This window comes from Dermacentor albipictus, chromosome 7 (genome assembly GCF_038994185.2).
Source record: "Dermacentor albipictus isolate Rhodes 1998 colony chromosome 7, USDA_Dalb.pri_finalv2, whole genome shotgun sequence".
Lineage (NCBI taxonomy): Eukaryota > Metazoa > Arthropoda > Arachnida > Ixodida > Ixodidae > Dermacentor > Dermacentor albipictus.
The window spans coordinates 11,089,696-11,107,094 of NC_091827.1; the positions used below are offsets into that span (position 1 = coordinate 11,089,696).

A 17,399-nucleotide genomic window follows, 5' to 3' on the forward strand; every position below is an offset into this window, starting at 1 on the left:
CTAGTAGAAATTTTTGTTATATAAATATAGAATTATACATTAGTGTTAATTATTACATATTAAGTGACCTATATTAGTTTTCTGACGTACTAAAAGCACGTTCAAAGCTGAGGTTGCGGCTGATTCAACTTGAGGAGGAAGGCGCAGCGCCGCAACAGCTGATGAGCGTACTTCGAAGGGACTGGAGGACACTGATAAAAGTCTGCATTGTCCGACCAGTTAATGATTAGCAGTAGTAAGTTCGTTCGGTAGCGCGTCTGAACGCGACAAGATGAGTTCAGCACTGACGCGCGCGGTCACTAGGCTCTTGCGAGCATCGAACGCCGGAGGAGTAGCGAGAAAACTTCACGGCAAACAACCGACGCCCGCTTTGGGTATGAAAGTTTAAGCAAAAGCAAAAGAAAGTGCGCATTTGCGCTTGCCTGCACTGCGTCTGCTTGCAAGCGATTCGAGGCCTGAGAGGTCGTTTGCATAAAGGCGCATGCAGCGCGCGCCGGAATACGCGCTCGTAATTTTCGCGAGCCGGGTTGGCGCGTGGATGTTCAGTAACATGGCGAAGTCCCAGAGGATCGTGACAATACGTTGTATGTTTTTCCTTTTTGGTTACACTAGGTGTCGTCAAGCAGTTGAGCAAGCGGTCCATCGTGATCGAAGCACAGGCAAAGTCTGCGGAGACGAAGCTTCTCCAGCAGCTCAGGTCCCGAATATTGGCGACGGGGCCGATCACCGTCGCCGAATACATGAAGGAAGTCTTGACCAATCCCATGTCCGTACGTAATACTGGCACCCGTTTTGTTCTGTGGCTCGAAGGAAAAAATCGCGACGGGAACTAAACCAGCCACTTCGTTTTATTTCTTTTTCTCTATATCTAGGGGTACTACATGCATCGGGACGTCTTCGGCAGTTCTGGGGACTTCACGACGTCGCCCGAGATCTCTCAGATGTTCGGAGAGGTGCGACAGCTCGGTTTCTTTTTCTTTTTTTCGTTCGGCAGCCATTGAGCTAGCTTAAAAAAAAAGAACTGTCTTGTCTGTTTGTTTTGCAGCTGGTTGCTGTATGGTTCCTCAACGAATGGGTCAAAGCGGGAAAGCCGAAGCCGCTTTACATTGTGGAGCTGGGTCCCGGACGCGGCACGCTCTCCGATGACATGCTGCGGGTCAGTTTATAAGTCTTTGAGACTCGCATTTTCAACGTAATCGCATTCTCAACGTTATGCATTCATTTGTTACTGGGTTGCCGCGTGTTCCTGGCGCACGTTTTTGAATCCTCGGGCTGGAGCTAATGTTCCGACGAGAAGACTTGTTTTTATCAGGCCCCGATGAAAATTCCCATCATCGAAACGTTGGCTTCCAGCTTGCAACATCAATTATTTGATCACTGTTAATCGCTTCGTCTCCCGTATTCCTGTGAACCAATTGCCTTGTACGAGTTTCACACTGGTTCTGTGTATATGTGTTGTGCGAAAAAAAAAGGACATTGCCAGTCATAGGTGAAATAAGATTAACAATTGTAGCAGTTATTGCTAGAACGATAGCAAAACTATAATTGTTTTGCATCCCTACAAAACTACCTCCTTTTAATGCGGCATTCTAGAGCCAAAACATGCAAGTGTCAACTAGTTACATGGTTGTAAAAGGGTTTCTTTTTCTTCATCGATGTTAAATTTGACCTCCTTCGAGTTGCAAGATATGTTTTGACATGCCTTTATCTTGCAAACCTTGGTTGTCAGGCATGGCATCTACAGTATCCTCGCAACTTGCGTATGTTGAAAGCACTGTCACACTGAAGGTTCTGCGATTTGGTGCAGGTGTTCTCCAAATACAGTGATGCCATGGAAGTGGTTTCCTTACACCTGGTCGAAATCAGCCCACACCTGAGTCAAATACAGGAGCTCAAGCTCTGCGGAACTGTTAGCGTGGTGAAGGACGTGTTGGAACATAACCCAGTCACCCTACGTCTTCCAATAAAAACTGACAGCGAAGAGGTAGGTTTTCTTATTTTAAAATCTTTTCTTAAATATGATGCTCTTAGAGCATGCTTAATGGCATGCTTGGAAGTAAGCCGGCATGGGTGCAATACGATGCATAACCCAATATACCTTGTGTAGTGGCATTGTGCTTGTGCTACCACAAGCTGTGCACAAAATTTTTTTGCAAATGCCGTTCTTGACCACAGATGAACGTTGACCGACTTCAGTACCAGTGGCATTCAGCTAAATGTAACAAGGTGCTCCGACACAATTGCACTGGCACACAAATACATTAGAGTTATTGGGATGTACAGTGGTCTTGCTATAAAACTGGCATGCTCACATCTCCCTAGACCTGCACGGTACATTGACTTCAGAGCCATGTTCTGTTTTGCCTTTAATTTTACTTATGTGTTACTACAGCTTATTTGTATTTTGGTCAAGCATGTAATGGACACTCACCTAAGCAGAAAGATAAAGAGGAAAAACAATGTTGCTGGACTGCTATCGTTTCCTTGTTTGCATCCAAGAGTAATGCACGAAGGCCCCACCTATTTATGCTTTAGGTGGGCATAAAATGAAATCACGCATAGGTTACCCTGGACCCAGCCTATCACGTGAGCCGTCGATTGTGTATGTAATGTCTCTAAAAGCCAACGTGAAGATAGATGCTCTTCTGCCATTTCTACAGCAGCCCAGTCAAAACAGTGGTTAATGTTTTCACAAATGGTACAGCACAAGAACACTAACCATTGCAGTGTTTTCTTCAGGCATATGGTGTATGCACCGTATTGTATGCTTGCGGTGACCGTCTTTTGCAAACAGCATCTCTCAGAGGTGCCTTGCTGTACGACATGCAGGCGACTTACAAGCACAGCATCACCAAGCATGGTGTTCCTGTCGGCTGGTATAGACACTTGCACGATGTGCCGCACGGATTCTCATGTTTCATTGCCCACGAGTTCCTGGATGCCCTTCCTGTGCACAAGTTCCAGCGCACCCCTGAAGGGTGGCGAGAGGTTTTCATAGACCTGGACGATGGACCAGGCCCACACCACCTGCGCTATGTGCTTTCTCGTGGACCTACTCCGGCGAGCTTCTTTGCCAATGTGAGTAGCACACAACTGTATGATTGATTGAGTGATGGCATTTAATGTCTTAAACAGATACTGACATGTTTCACTTGATGTTTAAATTAGAAGTGCTTCAGGAGGTATGCAATACACTTTAAATACCATTATTTTCATCGGCACTTTTGCTTTTGATGCAGTATCTTGCCATGCACAATTGTGCACACAGTGCCTAAAGGGGACATCTTTATTTGTTATTTGGGAGCATGTATGAATTCATTATATCCTGTTTTCGTTACAGTCATGTTTGTTATGTCAAGGTTCAATAGTATCACTGGATCTGGCAACATTATCTTGGCATGATGCAAAATGCATGAGAACAGTGGGACATGTGGCATTACAAATTTCTTGTCCATCTTCTTACCCTAGGTGACGGGTGAAAAGCGGGACCACGTTGAAGTCTGTCCGGAGGCTGGTGTTATTGTCCAGGAGTTGGCGCATCGCATGGAGGAGCACGGAGGCTGCGGGCTTATCGTCGACTATGGGCATGATGGCGATAAAACGGACACTTTCCGAGTGAGTGCTATTTTTGCAGCCCATCATCGTTGTGTGTTTACCAAGACATTTAAGCCACGGATTGCAAGAACTCTGCAAGAGAGTTGCGGCAGCTGCACGTTCACTGCTGCAAATGTAAATATGCTGGTCCAACCAATACTGGTACATGTGGAAGGGCTGCTAGAGGGATTTTGAAGTTTTGCTTTTAAATATAAAAGTGTGAAAAGAAATTGGATGTGTCCAATGAAGCATCTGAATGTTGAGTAATCTGGAAACATTACTGTGTTCTGGATCAACGTCACTATTTGTGTTGAAACAGTCAGGCAGATGAAATTAGGTAATGTTCTACACGTAATGCTATTGCTACCAAGAATGTGTCTGATTAAGACAGCTGCTGTTTTGAACTTTCTTGGCAAGGAGTTTGGAAAATTTACGGTAGAGCATGGAGAACATTGACAGTTGATGAGTAGTGTGGCAGCAATGAACAAGGCCTGTCTGGGTGCTGCACCAAATGGTGCCACCAACCAGGTTTGCACAAGTTTGTCTGGGTGTCATATTTGTACACAGTTCTTGCTGTATAAATCCGTAACTGTTTTTGACCATCCTTCACTTGACATCGGCTGATCCAAACTCCTGATAGTTCAAACAAAAATTTGTTGTTGCTAAAAGTTTGAATGAATATAGATCAACTGCGCTTATAATACCAGGCAGCAAGCATACGTGCTTTTGTTATTGCACATGCAGGCATTCAAGAACCATGCCCTGCATCCAGCGTTGTCGGAGCCAGGCACAGCAGACTTGACTGCGGACGTTGACTTTTCTTATCTGCGGCGAATTCTCAAGGACAGAGGTGCGAAGGCTTTCTCTAACACTCTTTGCTGCTAGCACCTTTCCAGTAGCTAGTATGCGTACTGACTTGAACAAATGCACTGTTTCAGCACTGACATTTGGCCCCATTCCCCAGGGAGACTTCCTCAGAAACATGGGCATCAACATACGCCTGGAGGTAAGCTGGGCAGACCACATGATGCACTTTTATGGGTAGCAAGATCTCGAAATATTTATCTTCACAACATTTCTGTGCAGTTTTCCAACAACCTGCAGCATTAACACATCTGCACAAGTCTAAGCATACTGTTTAGGGTACAATCATCTCACATTTACCTCTTTGTCCTTCCTGTATTCTCTTGCATTGCTTTAACCTGAGGTTACTGAAAAATATGCATAGTTAAAAGCGGACATGCATTTTCATGTCACAACAGCGGACTTTCCTTGCACTGACACTAGTGGCAAGAGTTTTAATGCTTGCTTAATCGACATGAACAAAGCATGGTTGGGTATCTGCCACCAAATTATGGCAGAGTAGCCAGCAATATGAATGGGAAATCTTGAACGAGTAGAAAATCACAAATAAGGCACTAATAGCTGGCATTTGGCTATGTGCCTTAAGAGATTACTTAACACACTTGTGAGTAAAATAATACAGTAACATAACTGGCATTGACAGTAGCTACATGGTGGAACCCCAGTACATGACAAACACAGATATAGTGATTACGATAAAACAAATGTCATCTCACATGCTTCCTTTTAAGAATTTTTTCCCCTGAACAATCAGCTCTTGGAATCAACTTCCCCACGATGTCACTGAAGTTGCCTGTAGCAACAAATTTATTGCAGGCGCTTTCTGTCATCATAATATTCTATCACACATGCATATAAATGTTTATTTATATCCAACTGTAATGCTCAATGTGTGAATGTAGGTAAACAAATAATTAGATGAAGCATTGATAGCTGACATCAGCATGTAATGCATGCATGCTTACAACAAAGTTATCTTCACGCACGCGGATGAGAACTTGTTTGACGAGGCTTGACTGGCAACACAAATCACGTACAGCAAAGTCCACAACTTTCCTATATGTATATATTGTACACTGTAAGCTTTTGACAAGAGTGTTAAAATTAAGAAAAAACTTTTGTTACAGAAACTTTTGGCCAACTGTCCTCCTGAGGCACGCCAGGACTTACTAACGGGCTACGAAATGCTCACGAATCCAGAGAAGATGGGAGAGCGGTTCAAGTTCTTTGGCATCTTCCCAAAAGACATGCAGGAGACTCTCAACGCCAATCCTCCAGCGGGGTTCCTTGCTCCTTCGTAAGAGTCGCAGTCTCACACGGACACTAACGGTGAACTACTTTAGTGGCTGGGTACGTCTGCATCTGCCGACCCTTTTAGGAGGTGCATACTTTGCCTTGCATTACATTTCGAAATGTTGATATCAGCCGGATGTTGCACTACATTTTGCCATAATCAAATCTTTCAAGAACAGTCCAATGAATGCCACCATTCCATTGTTGGCCAAAACCAATCACAGACTGCAGTCGCTGTCTCAGTATTTGTGCATGAAAGGGAAAGTTTTACGTCCAACTTATTATGCAGAGGACTGCCATTCCCAACTTAATGCTTTGACCATCCAGGTAGCAAACACTGCAGCACATTTCCAACTCTGAACAACAGATAACTTGAGGGGGCGCAGTCCAAAGGCGTACCTTATATATTTCTTACTTTTTTTTTTAATACAATCCTACAACTGTTCAGGTTCTTTCAAGGGGCATCTCTAGTGGTCAAGCCATACATGGTATACAGCATCTTAGTCATTACATCTAGTGCCATGTTGTCGTAGTGTTCATTTCCCCTAACAGCTTCGGGTCGGTAACGGTGGCAGTGCTTATTGCCTCTGTGTGTTCTCTTCAGTTTTGGCAGGCATATACTTTGGAATACTTTGAAGGCATGTCCAGCACCATTCGTGTTACACTCAGCAGTGCATCACATACTACGTAACCGCAGCGTGTTGCGATGCCAAAGAACGGGTCAGCCAGTCATTTTGTACGCAGCAAGAGGCAGTAAGAAAATAATAATCTTTAATATTTTGAGACATCTTACACTTGGTTCAATCTCTGTGCGCAGAGTATATATTCCCACTTACCAAGTCAGAAAAAATATTAGCTGGAAGTTTTACATGACTGTGCAAAATAAAAACAAAATGCCTTACATCCTGCTCCCTGTGTTTGTGTTGCTCTTCCAACACCGTTGTGTTCAAGGCATGTGAAGCTAGCAACACTAGTGACATTTAAAACACCCAAGATTACTGCTTACTCCAAAGAGAAATGCACAATTGAACATCTCGATCCTTAGATAAGCCTCAGCAATCAAGTTTTGTCCTATTCGTACATTTATACAACACCACTTTATACACATACATACGAAAAAAAAAAAAAAAGAATGTTCGAAGGCTGCAGTTATCTACGTTACGTTGGAAACTGCAGTCCCGATGCATAAGGATCACTACAATCTCTTGCTATAACAGGTTGTTCCCACAGTAAGCAAGTTCTATTGTGCTTTGGTACAACTTCACAACGACACTGATGTACTATTGCCATCAGGTTTCACTTAAGCACATGGCTTGCATTACAGTCAGCACTGTGGAGCATTGACTGCTGGATCTGAGTCATCACCACAAACCGGTATCCGAAATGTAAACTGTAAATGTAATCAATCATTTCACCAGCCGTTGTATCTACACAGTGACCACATCCATTGTTGGCAGGGGCTGCATGTTGACTTGTGGAAATAACTTGGATCCAGCAGCCAAAGCTGTGAAGCAAGTTACACCATTATGCGTTTGAGTTAGGTCTGATGGCACCAGAACACACAGCCAGTGAAGCAAAAGCAACAGGCCATTATGTTATCCAAGTAACTGGTGCATCACGCTCCACTTTAAGATGCAGTTACCAGCTTTAGAAACAATTTTGTCCCTGGTAGAAGATAACTAATGCAAGAACACTAACACAAATAGAGCTAGTTCAAGCTGTACCCCAAAAATGCCATGGTTGGATGCGTCTCTGGTCAACACGCATACTGTTTTCGTAGCAGGAAGGTTCAGGAAACATTCACCACCAGGCCTGAGCTGCTTGTCGAGCCAGCTGCGCCTCGCGGGGTGTAAAACGGAGACCCACGGCGATTGCATTGAGCATGTGCTTACGCGCTGGGGCTTCGTTGCACAGCAAATACTGCAGCACTACATTCTTGAGGTACTGTAGGTTCACCTTGCCACTGTCGCTGGGTCCAGGCATGTGCTCTAGCTGGGACAGACGCAGCCTACAAGAAAAGGTTGCATCAGGTATTCAGCAAGAGTTCTCATTCCCACACAGTCTATGCTGTGAAGAAAAAGTGACTCATGACCAACGTTTTTTTTTTAACCACAAGTTATCGGGCTGACTTTGATTTTGTGTGAAGTGCTTTCACATGCCCTGTGGAATGAAGGTGTTGCCAAGAAGTTTAAAAAAACAAGAAGGTGTACATCTGGGACAGAGTGCTGGAATTCATGCAATGTCAGCCAGTGGATGCCTGGTAGTGTTTTGCTCAGTTTCTTTAGCCTTCATAGGCCTCCAGATCTGCATTATCTTACTAATACACCACTCTCTATTCAAACAACTTAAGAAGGCCTGCATTGCACTCCACTTCGTCGCAGTCAGCACAAAACAGCTCAAGTAAATAAGATGTGTTCCTCTTGCACTTCAGTCTCATACCCGCTACATGGAAGTGCCCAAGCTGTGCAAGACTCCAACCTCTGCTGCAAGCAAAATGGTCACATTCTTTTATTTGTATAGCAGTAGCTGGTTGGGTTCCTTTGGTTCTTGTGCCAAAAGCTATCATTATCATGTCATTGTGGAACAATAAAATAAATGCAGAAAGAAAGTAGTCATCACAGATTTAGAAAAAGCCTCCTTCGAGTTGTCGTGTTCATTGGGCCAGCTCATAAGGCTGTTTTGGGTAGCAGTGCTTGGATGATCCCTCACCTCAGGGCTTCTCTCTCCTGGGTATCCTTCTGCTCTTTGAGCAGCACTGACCTCTGCAGGTCCCTGAGCGCAGACTCCACGTCTCTCTTCTCCCTCAGGGTTCGCAGGAGCTCGGCATCCTTGCGGGCCAGCTCTTGGGCATAGTGCAGCAGCTGCCATTCGGCCTGAAGCAGAATGTAACAACACTCGTTCTTCTTCGACACCGGGTGCATTCAAACATTATCGCAACAAAGTCGCACCTGTGGAGAACTCTTACCTAGAGCACCTGAGACCCCACACATCAGACAAGGAGAATAAATTTGTTATGTCCAATATTCATAAAATGTCGACATTGGCAAGAAACAATTTAGATTAACTTTGTTACATCCAATAATTCATACCTACATTCATTATAGTGAGGTATTACAGTTCTTCATTCAGCTTCCACTCCCTGTTCCTAAGATAACAGCCCTATATTTAGAGACACAAGATTGCTTATAGGCAGATGAGAGCTACCTATAACTGTAAAACACATTCATATCAGAGAGCAAGTGCAGTCTATCACAGTGATGAGTAGGATTAGAGTTTAAATGCCTAGATGAGGGCATCAATGACTGCACTGACAGTGACCTTTAATGGATCAACTTCCGTTAATTCTACTTTGATGGGACTAATTGATTTAATTATCCACCGGGTCAAATTAAAGAGAGAGGCACAAAAAATACTTTCCAAACACACCTGTGGTTCATTTGGCACTTAATTACTCGATTCAAATGCAAACCTTATCATTTTGGTGCTACAATAGTACAGGCTACTGCCACTTTAACAGAACGATGGAGTTGATGCCCACCCACCTTACTTCTGCCGTCCTTCGAAGCAAAGCCCAAATTCTTCGACAGCAACTCAGAGAGAAGGGGATCCAAGGCATCGCCCTGAGCATCAGAGCTTCCGTCCCGGTCACCTGAGACATCCTGAAATGACAGAAAATAGAGAGCTTCAGTTTGTTTACAAACTTCTTACCATTTGCAGATTAACGGGTTACAGGGCGTTGGCGGAGAGCTCAGCCAGAAAAACGCAGAGTTATTATTGCAGTAACCAAGTGTATTCTACTTTGCTGCTAGTGCACATTTTCAGCAGCGGCATAATCGTGAATACGTTGCCTTTTTAAACGTTTTTTTGACAAGGACAGTCACGGAACACGAAAACGTGCCATAAGACTGCGGTTAGATGAACTATCAAAAGATGTCGCTACCAGTGTCCAGTAACTCGGTACTATTATGTAAATGCCATTGCATATACAGAAATACTGAAGACGCTAAAACTCCACTGAGGAGCTCCAGAACCTGCATCCTGAGCAACAGAAACCCGAGTCCAAAATTACTTGTATTGTTTTCCCTTCTACCAACTCAGTCCAATCTCCTACTAACACTTTGTTATGATTAATAATGGCCTCGCACATGCCGCACTTACAACCACCCTTTATTCCCTGCTCCATGCCAAAATGGCTCCTCGCACCTAGCGCCACTCTGTATTCAATGCAGAAACAGTAGACTCACACTGCAAGTTTCCCAATTCTTCTTTTTTCCCTCAAACCTCGTGTGTTTCTTTATCACGTGGGTAAATATAGGAAAGAAAAGTGACGCAGACGTTGAGAAAATCACATTTTTTCGGAGTGGTGTCGACAAAAATAGGGTAGTCGAGAGGTTCCATCTCATTGCAGAGCACTCTACTTTCCGTTGATTATATACCACCATTCCAGGACCATTATCAAGAGAAGCGATCTGAGCTTAGGATAGCCACAGTGCCGTATTTCAGTGTGCAGAAGTAAAAGCAAAAGAAACAAATGCTCCTATTGCCTGACATAGCGCTCCTATTGCTCCTAAAGCGCTCCTATTGGCTGACATAGATTTGAATCATTGGCGCACGTACTGCGTGCATTTTGACAGCGGCGAGCTGTGTATTTCTTTGTCCTGGCTAAGTTTGGCAATCATAGGATGCGTTGCTGGCTCGCATTAGTTTCATTAATGTGTTTGAAGATGCAGAATTGGTGAATGTACTGTTCAAAATGGCGAAGTGGTCGTCTGGGGGGGGGGGGGGGGATGGAGAGAGGCATAGTTGTGTGTGTAAAATGCCTGCCCCTCAAAAATTCCTGAGGAAGCACCCTGCTTGCAAAGAAAATGTCTGCATAATACAGATGCCGTGAAAAAAATGTGTTTCTTCGCAGCTGCGGCATGCAGACTAAAATCAAGCGGTACAATCTACATGTGCCTCTTTGACCAATGTAGTGACTCAAGACAGCTCAACAATGCATGGCTTCACTAGAAGAAATTAAATTTCTTGCTGATGCCTTGGTCTTGGACTATTGCTCCTGACTGTACATTTATTTTTCCTTCTTGTGAATTGAGATGCGATGTTTTCATTGCACCTCCATTCAATGGTAAACTGCTTCAATGGTTACATGCTACTTTGAAGTCTCAAATTTGGTCATGACGTATGCATTAAAAAAAAAAAAAGAAACACATTGAATCTGTCTTATTGCAATGGAATTCGAAACAGTTTCTAATCAGTTAATCAGAGGCCAAACTTCGTGTCAGTAGGAAATAAGAAAAAAAAAGGCTGCCTGTCACGTTCGTGAGAATGACAGTGCTGTAAGTGGCACTCACCACGGCCAAGCCGCTGCTGCTGACGGCTTCGCGCTGCGCCTGCCAGTCGTAGCGTTGGTTCTCGGACTCCAAGCTGGCAAGTGTGGCGCGCAGTGCCTGCAGCTCGCGATCCTTCTCCTCCACTAGAGCCAATGAACGGTCTCTTTGCGCCTGCATCAGGGACTCCAACTCAGACAGCTTGCTGCTCCAACGCTGTTCCAGGCGCTGCCGCTCCTGCTCGTGTTGCAGGTCTGCATCTGACAGGGCACGCTGCGTGGGGAACAAAAAGGAGGGAGGTGATAGGAATAAAATTCCGGGAGAAGTAAAGAGGGAACTGGTACTACAGAATTCGGTATGACCCGCATGGATTTCTTATATTACCTGGAGGCTGAACTTCACCGATAGCACAACACACTTCTTTTTCTTTCATGCAGATGCCCTGCAGCATGTAAACAATTTATGTAAATTAGCCTTTATGTAAATAACAGCATGGAAGCCCTCCTCCATGTAGATATTATTGCAGTAGTGGCTTAGCAAACTTATTGTCCATGAGCGAATGCCTAGTAACTGTTCGTTTTGTTTCATTTCATTTATTTTCTCCTTAAATGCCTGGAGGCACTACATAAGGAAGGGCGTTAAGGGCATTACATAATGGAGGTTATTCATTTGTAGCTTTGCTGCTCGGAGAATATTCTGTTGAGTAGCCCTCGTTCTTGGCCGGAGCCACAAAAGGTGGTGATTGTCTGCTGCATATGCTAGGTTTTTTCGATTCATTAAAGGAGGTACACGGCACCACAAATGAAGAGGTGCAGGCGGTGCCAGTTGTGGTGCGCCAGGCTGCATCCTCTCGCCGCAAGGTTCAAAGGTGCACTACACGCTGGCAGCACCTTGCCTTGGACCCAGTGCAATCAATGACGGAGTGCAGGGTGCATTGCTGTACCTCGGAGAACAGAGGGCCCAGGTGCAGCGCATCGTGAATAGGTGCGAAGTAACTTGCTTTAATCAAATCAACCTGCCGAAGCAGCACACTTTGGACAGGGTCTCCCGATGTTGGCCCTGGCGACGGATGGTGAAATGGTTTCCCCAGCCCGCATGCTCCAAAGGGAGACTTCTTCCACCAGAGAAAGATTAAGGGGAAGGAGCAGACACACGTAGGGGGTTAAGGCATGTGTGTTCCAATGGAGAAATTATTTTTAGGCTGAAAGAATAGAGGGGGGGAGGGGGGGAGTGCAAAGGAAGGATATCAAGTACAATTTCTGGTGCAGAAATTTCTAGCTCGTATTCAAAGCAACAACTGCTCATGTGGAAATGCACCACCGATAGCATCCACTGAAAGTATGTGATGTGAGACCTGGAGCTTTGTAGTAGTCTCCCTGCTCATCTGCTCTTGCGCCTCGAACTGAGCCCGCTGTGTCCTCAGCTGCCCCTGAAGGTCCTTCACTTGCTGCCTGAGCCGATCCAACTCTGCTGAAGACTCCTGACCCTGGAGGCAAGGACACAAGCAGCTGCATCACATAACTCTTTCAGATGAAACAGGTTACATGTTATTGCAATGCTGTCAGGATGCAAACCAAAGGAAAAAAGAAAACAAGGACAGGAAAGAGCTTCTCTTTGTCGTCCTGGTTTTGAAATGTAAAATATCAGCGTGGGTACTCTTGATTCTGAACAACTAGTGCAGCATTTCTATGCAAGCTTTCCTACTTTTTTATTTCTTTTTTTCTCCACCGTATGTGCTGCTCAGTCAGTATTTGCTTTTTTTTCATCTCCTTTCTGGAGAAAAGAAAAATCTTGCGAGAGACTTCTTCAGTTTAAAGCAACAAGAAGACTCAAACAATCACATCGATGCCCCCTTGCCCGAACCTCATGTTGATAAATGAGCATAATGTTAATTCATGTGGCAGTTTCAGAGCACTCAGCTTGCTTCGCACGAACCCCTCGTGACCCAAGCAAACTCTGCCAGATATCTTGTTGAGAAACAAGACAATGCCACTGTGCCCAGAGTGTTTTCTACATCATAACAGCTGTCCGATTTACAATCAAATGCTATAAATTTGCCCATTCCAATCCTGCGTCTTTGCCGTAATAAAGGAAACTGTAGCACATACATGTCCTCTCACGCACATGTACTATGCAATGTAACACACACAGTGATCATCTCAAAGAGCTAGTTGTCGTAGGCATACCAGAAGCACATATGCGCAATTGTGGTCTAATGGCGAGGTTCGATCACACTGTTGGGAACGTAATTACATATTTTTTTAAGTATGAGCTATTCAGCAAGACAGCAACAGCACCCAGCAGCCACATTCAGGAAAGTCCGGAAGTGTTTTGCAAAGAAAGCTTTAAAAACTGACCTTGGTGTAGCTGCCTTGGCTGCCTGTACCCTGCAGCACAGAGTGGGCATGAGCTTTGTACTGTTCAAACTCATCCTTGAGTTGGCGAAGCTCTTCTCGGCATTTGGCGTGAAGGCCGAGGACTTCCTCTTCTGCCAGCTCGCGGAAGTATGCTGTCCACAGTGAAACAGTAAAACTGAGCTGGGTGGTTACCACACTAAACAAGCACTTCATGTCACAACAGCAGCTCTAGTTCCCACAATGAAACCGACAGACAAAGAAGTCAGGAAAAGCATAGAGGGAAATAACTGTTCTCTTTCACTGAAATCCAGAAATAACAAGGAATAGGGAAACCAAAGTTCACGAAAAGGCAGTTTGCCACAGGTGGGAGCTGAACCCACATCTCTTGCATTGCATCTGTAATGCAAGAGATGCAAGAGGTTTCCTTTCAGCAACAAATCTATTCAAACTGTAGCTAAATACATTGCAAATGCACAGTGCACGAAGACAAGTTCTCAATGCATGTATTACACCGCCAAGTCTGAAACAGCCAGCATGACTGTATGTGCATGATACTTTTATCTTCTTATAAGATTAGCTCACCTTCCTCTATGACACACGGTAATGCCCGCAGTCGCTACCGTCGCTGCAGCGAAATTTCACTGTCGTCGCCATTTATGTACACCGACAGACGCAGACAAAATGGTGCTACGCGTTTGCAATGCCAGTCTGCTTGTCTGTCGTCTGCTGTTTACACTCATTGAAACTGCAGTGTAGAAAGTATAGTTTTCATGCTGCACTCCTGATATTAAAAATGACTTCGTGTAGGTGGGCGGAGCAACAATATTTCTACACTGATTAAAAAAGAAAGGCGACTTCCTACACTAGCTACATTAGTGTAGACAGTGCAGGTTAAAAGTGCAGCCCTACTGTGTGACAAAGCCTAAGTGAAACAACAACATATGTAGGCTACAAGGAATGCTGAGGCAAAAGTGCAAAGGCATATCGTTTATGTACTATGCATTTACTGCATGTTCGAGGAAACACCTCACCAATCAGGTCAACAGGCCTCTCAGCACGCTGGTTCGACTCCTTCAGCAGCAGGCGCATCTTGCCAAACCGGTCGAGCAAGGTCTTCACGTCCAGGTTGCTGTCCTGGTGTACGAAGTAGAGGCAAACATGCAAAACGAGGTGAAACAGTACTTGCATGGCAACAGGAAACTGCCCTTACTGAAAACTGCAACGCAAAGAGGCAGCCACATGTAGCTTAACAGCGGCAAGTTTACACTGGTGACTTGATGCTGTCAAAAACCAAGAAATGATGTGGCTAGCAAGGTAGAGTGATTTGACAGTCAATTCCTGCTTTTAGGCAAATACAGTAATACATTTAGTTATTTTGTCAATTTTTGCTTCTGTTACATAGCATGAGCAGCTACTACAAATGACCATGGTGTGTCTGGTAAAGCTGTTAGAATAAAATTTCAGGTCGAATCATTCATATGGTGGCGGATTAGCCAGCAAAGCTGTTGATCGCAGACCGAGCAACTATGGCCAAACTCTGCGTCCAAAAACATTCTCTTGAATTTGGAATTCGCCCAGGTGAAACTCGAACGACTTCTGCCATGCACAATCCCGTTCTTACACACTGCGGCAGCTACCGTGGTGCACATCTCCGTGTCTTCCTGCCACAAATGCCGCGCCATTGTATTAAGGGGAGACGTGGTAATAAAAAAAATAATTTTTATTTATGGGAATAAATTGACGAAATTTGGCATGTACATGTGATTTCTTATGCTGATATCACAACTGAAATCAGTTCTGAGCTATCTATTATAGTTCTTGAGTTAGAACACTTCACATCCTCTGATGGTCATGCCCCAAATTAATTAATTAATTACATATAAGTTTGTCAAGATTTTCATACCAGCATGTTCAAACAAGCCCATTATGTGCAATAAAGCTATTGGTTTATTTTTTAAATGCCAAAATAAGCACAAAATCTTTTTTTGAACTTTTCTGTGCATGTTGTCTTACTAATGACCTTTGCAAAAAACTCGTTATAAATTTTTTTATGAGGTGCAGATGAAAATGGACAGCTTTATTGCACTCATCAATGTTTCATGATCTAAGTGCAAAAGACAGAATGATTCTGTCTTCATTCGTTGTGAAATTGCACTGGGATTACTGAAAGCAACTGCACAAGAAGTGAAAGCTGAGAAAACGGGGCTTAAAGTTTTATTTGCTGGAAACATCAAAATATTTACTTTGGGCACCTAAAACCCGCCTGAAATGTAGTCCTTTGACAGTGAGGACACATTTCCTTTACATTTTGAGATAATTTTTCGCTTCTTTACAGCAGTTTCATGTGCCTTTGTTGCCTTTTTGATACGTCGTGCATCCTTTCCAGCAGCCCGCCGCAGTGAACACGATCCTGGACTGTATCCTAGTTGCGCCGTAATTGTTTGCAGTGCTCTTTCACAGCCAGCATTGAAACGGCAAACTGCATCTGCCACAGCAGTTTCAACAGTCAGGAGTGAAGCAAACTATTTTTTGATTGGAGTGACCAAATGACATTGTTCAGCGACTCGATGGCATTCTCCGTTTTGCCTTGCTGGCATCTTTCAAGGAGTTCTCTTGCAGATAGACGTTTTTATATAGGCAGGAGTGCTGCTTGAACATGTGCAGGAAGCTGCAGCTTGTGTGCAGGGGCTGCTTGACATGAGGCCACCGCAGACTTAAACTTGCACCAAGAGTTCACGTCAGTGGGACACTGCTCGTGATGTGGCTCATCATCGGTTGATGTTATATGGTGAAACGTAGCCATGATGACCTTTTCCATAGCAGGCACATCATTTGGGTTACTTTTTATGGCCAAGCCATAATAGTTCGTAAGTTTTTAAATTAAACCCTGCGTTAGGCGGCCCTTTACACTCATGCTGAGCTCACTGTCCTTGCTCTTGTTTTTCTCAGCAAGGTTGCGCAAAGCAGTTCCCAATCTTTTTTTCACATGATTCACACACTCTTGTTTGTGTATGGGTATGAAACCATACACCTTCTCTTCACTGAGGGCAATATAAGCGGCTATCCCCATCACAAAGGGCATTTGTGTAACGGAGCTGGTGTTTCTGAAGAGACCGCTGAAACGTGGTTTTTGCCGCAGTTGAGTCCGCAGCTGAATATTTGACGCGACGTTTGCTCTCGCCGATGTCACATTGCCGACACGACCACGCACGGGTGCGCCTTCATCACGGCATGCGGGCAGACCACAACAGACGCAGCCGTCAGCAACGGTGGCCGGCGCGGGTGCACTCCCCCACTGAACACCGGTGGCGTGTGGTGAAATCATGTATGCGCTGTACTATCGTTTGTTATCTTTTTTGTTCACTTTACGGACGTTAGCTCACCCAGATACACTCCCCCCCTACAAGACCACGCATACAGCTCATTCATACAGGTACGTCAGGTAAACAGCTTCGTTGTAAAAATGCAAGCCACTGTACCACCACAATGCATAGTGAGCACCTACCTGGGAAGGCAGTTCTGCAGCTTTGGCGCCTATGCCTGCAGCGCTTGCTAAAGCTGCATTCTCTTGGGCGAGCTGCGAAAGACGCTCACGCAGTCGCTGGATGGCTGCACGGTCTTGCATGCGCAGCCGGTCGTATGTGCCCACTGCCTGGGACAGTTCCTATTGCAAGACCCAGGGTTACAAAGCAACAAATGAATCAGACAAAGGAGAACTGAAAAGGAATGTGAGTATATAGTTATATATAATGTGCAAAGAGCACTAAACTTACAATTAATTTATTGGCATCATGTTTATCATCACAAGCAAAACCATTGCACTTAGAAACCTACCCCGCAGGCTGGATGGGATCCATTTTGAACGAACATCTGTATATGTGAGCAGGGGAACATGCAGCGAAGTTAATTTAAAACAGCCTAGGAAACAGTGCAGAGCATTACAAGGCACAAGCATAACACTGCT

General features: G+C 44.5%; 2 protein-coding genes across 3 annotated transcripts in view; one reads left to right on the forward strand and one right to left on the reverse strand.

The window, feature by feature from the left end:
* The first annotated feature begins 125 nt into the window (after positions 1-125).
* On the forward strand, positions 126-6,652 carry LOC135904383 (protein arginine methyltransferase NDUFAF7, mitochondrial). The gene is made up of 10 exons (XM_065435111.2): positions 126-374; positions 613-770; positions 873-953; positions 1,046-1,156; positions 1,808-1,984; positions 2,830-3,078; positions 3,469-3,615; positions 4,339-4,444; positions 4,533-4,600; positions 5,586-6,652. The coding sequence occupies exons 1-10, from the start codon at positions 272-274 to the stop codon at positions 5,757-5,759; spliced, it is 1,374 nt and encodes a 457-aa protein (XP_065291183.2). The 5' UTR covers positions 126-271; the 3' UTR covers positions 5,760-6,652.
* GCC88 (GRIP and coiled-coil domain containing 88 kDa) overlaps positions 6,505-17,399 on the reverse strand; it is a 24,158-nt gene continuing 13,263 nt past the window's right edge. For both annotated transcript variants that reach the window (XM_065435109.2, XM_065435110.2), the window contains 8 exons: positions 16,941-17,099; positions 14,467-14,569; positions 13,436-13,587; positions 12,433-12,564; positions 11,103-11,351; positions 9,294-9,410; positions 8,461-8,624; positions 6,505-7,759 (listed from right to left, as the gene is read on the reverse strand). In XM_065435109.2, the coding sequence (XP_065291181.2) occupies positions 7,552-7,759; positions 8,461-8,624; positions 9,294-9,410; positions 11,103-11,351; positions 12,433-12,564; positions 13,436-13,587; positions 14,467-14,569; positions 16,941-17,099 (1,284 nt within the window). In that variant the 3' untranslated portion in view covers positions 6,505-7,551. The remainder of the gene's footprint in view (positions 7,760-8,460; positions 8,625-9,293; positions 9,411-11,102; positions 11,352-12,432; positions 12,565-13,435; positions 13,588-14,466; positions 14,570-16,940; positions 17,100-17,399) is intronic.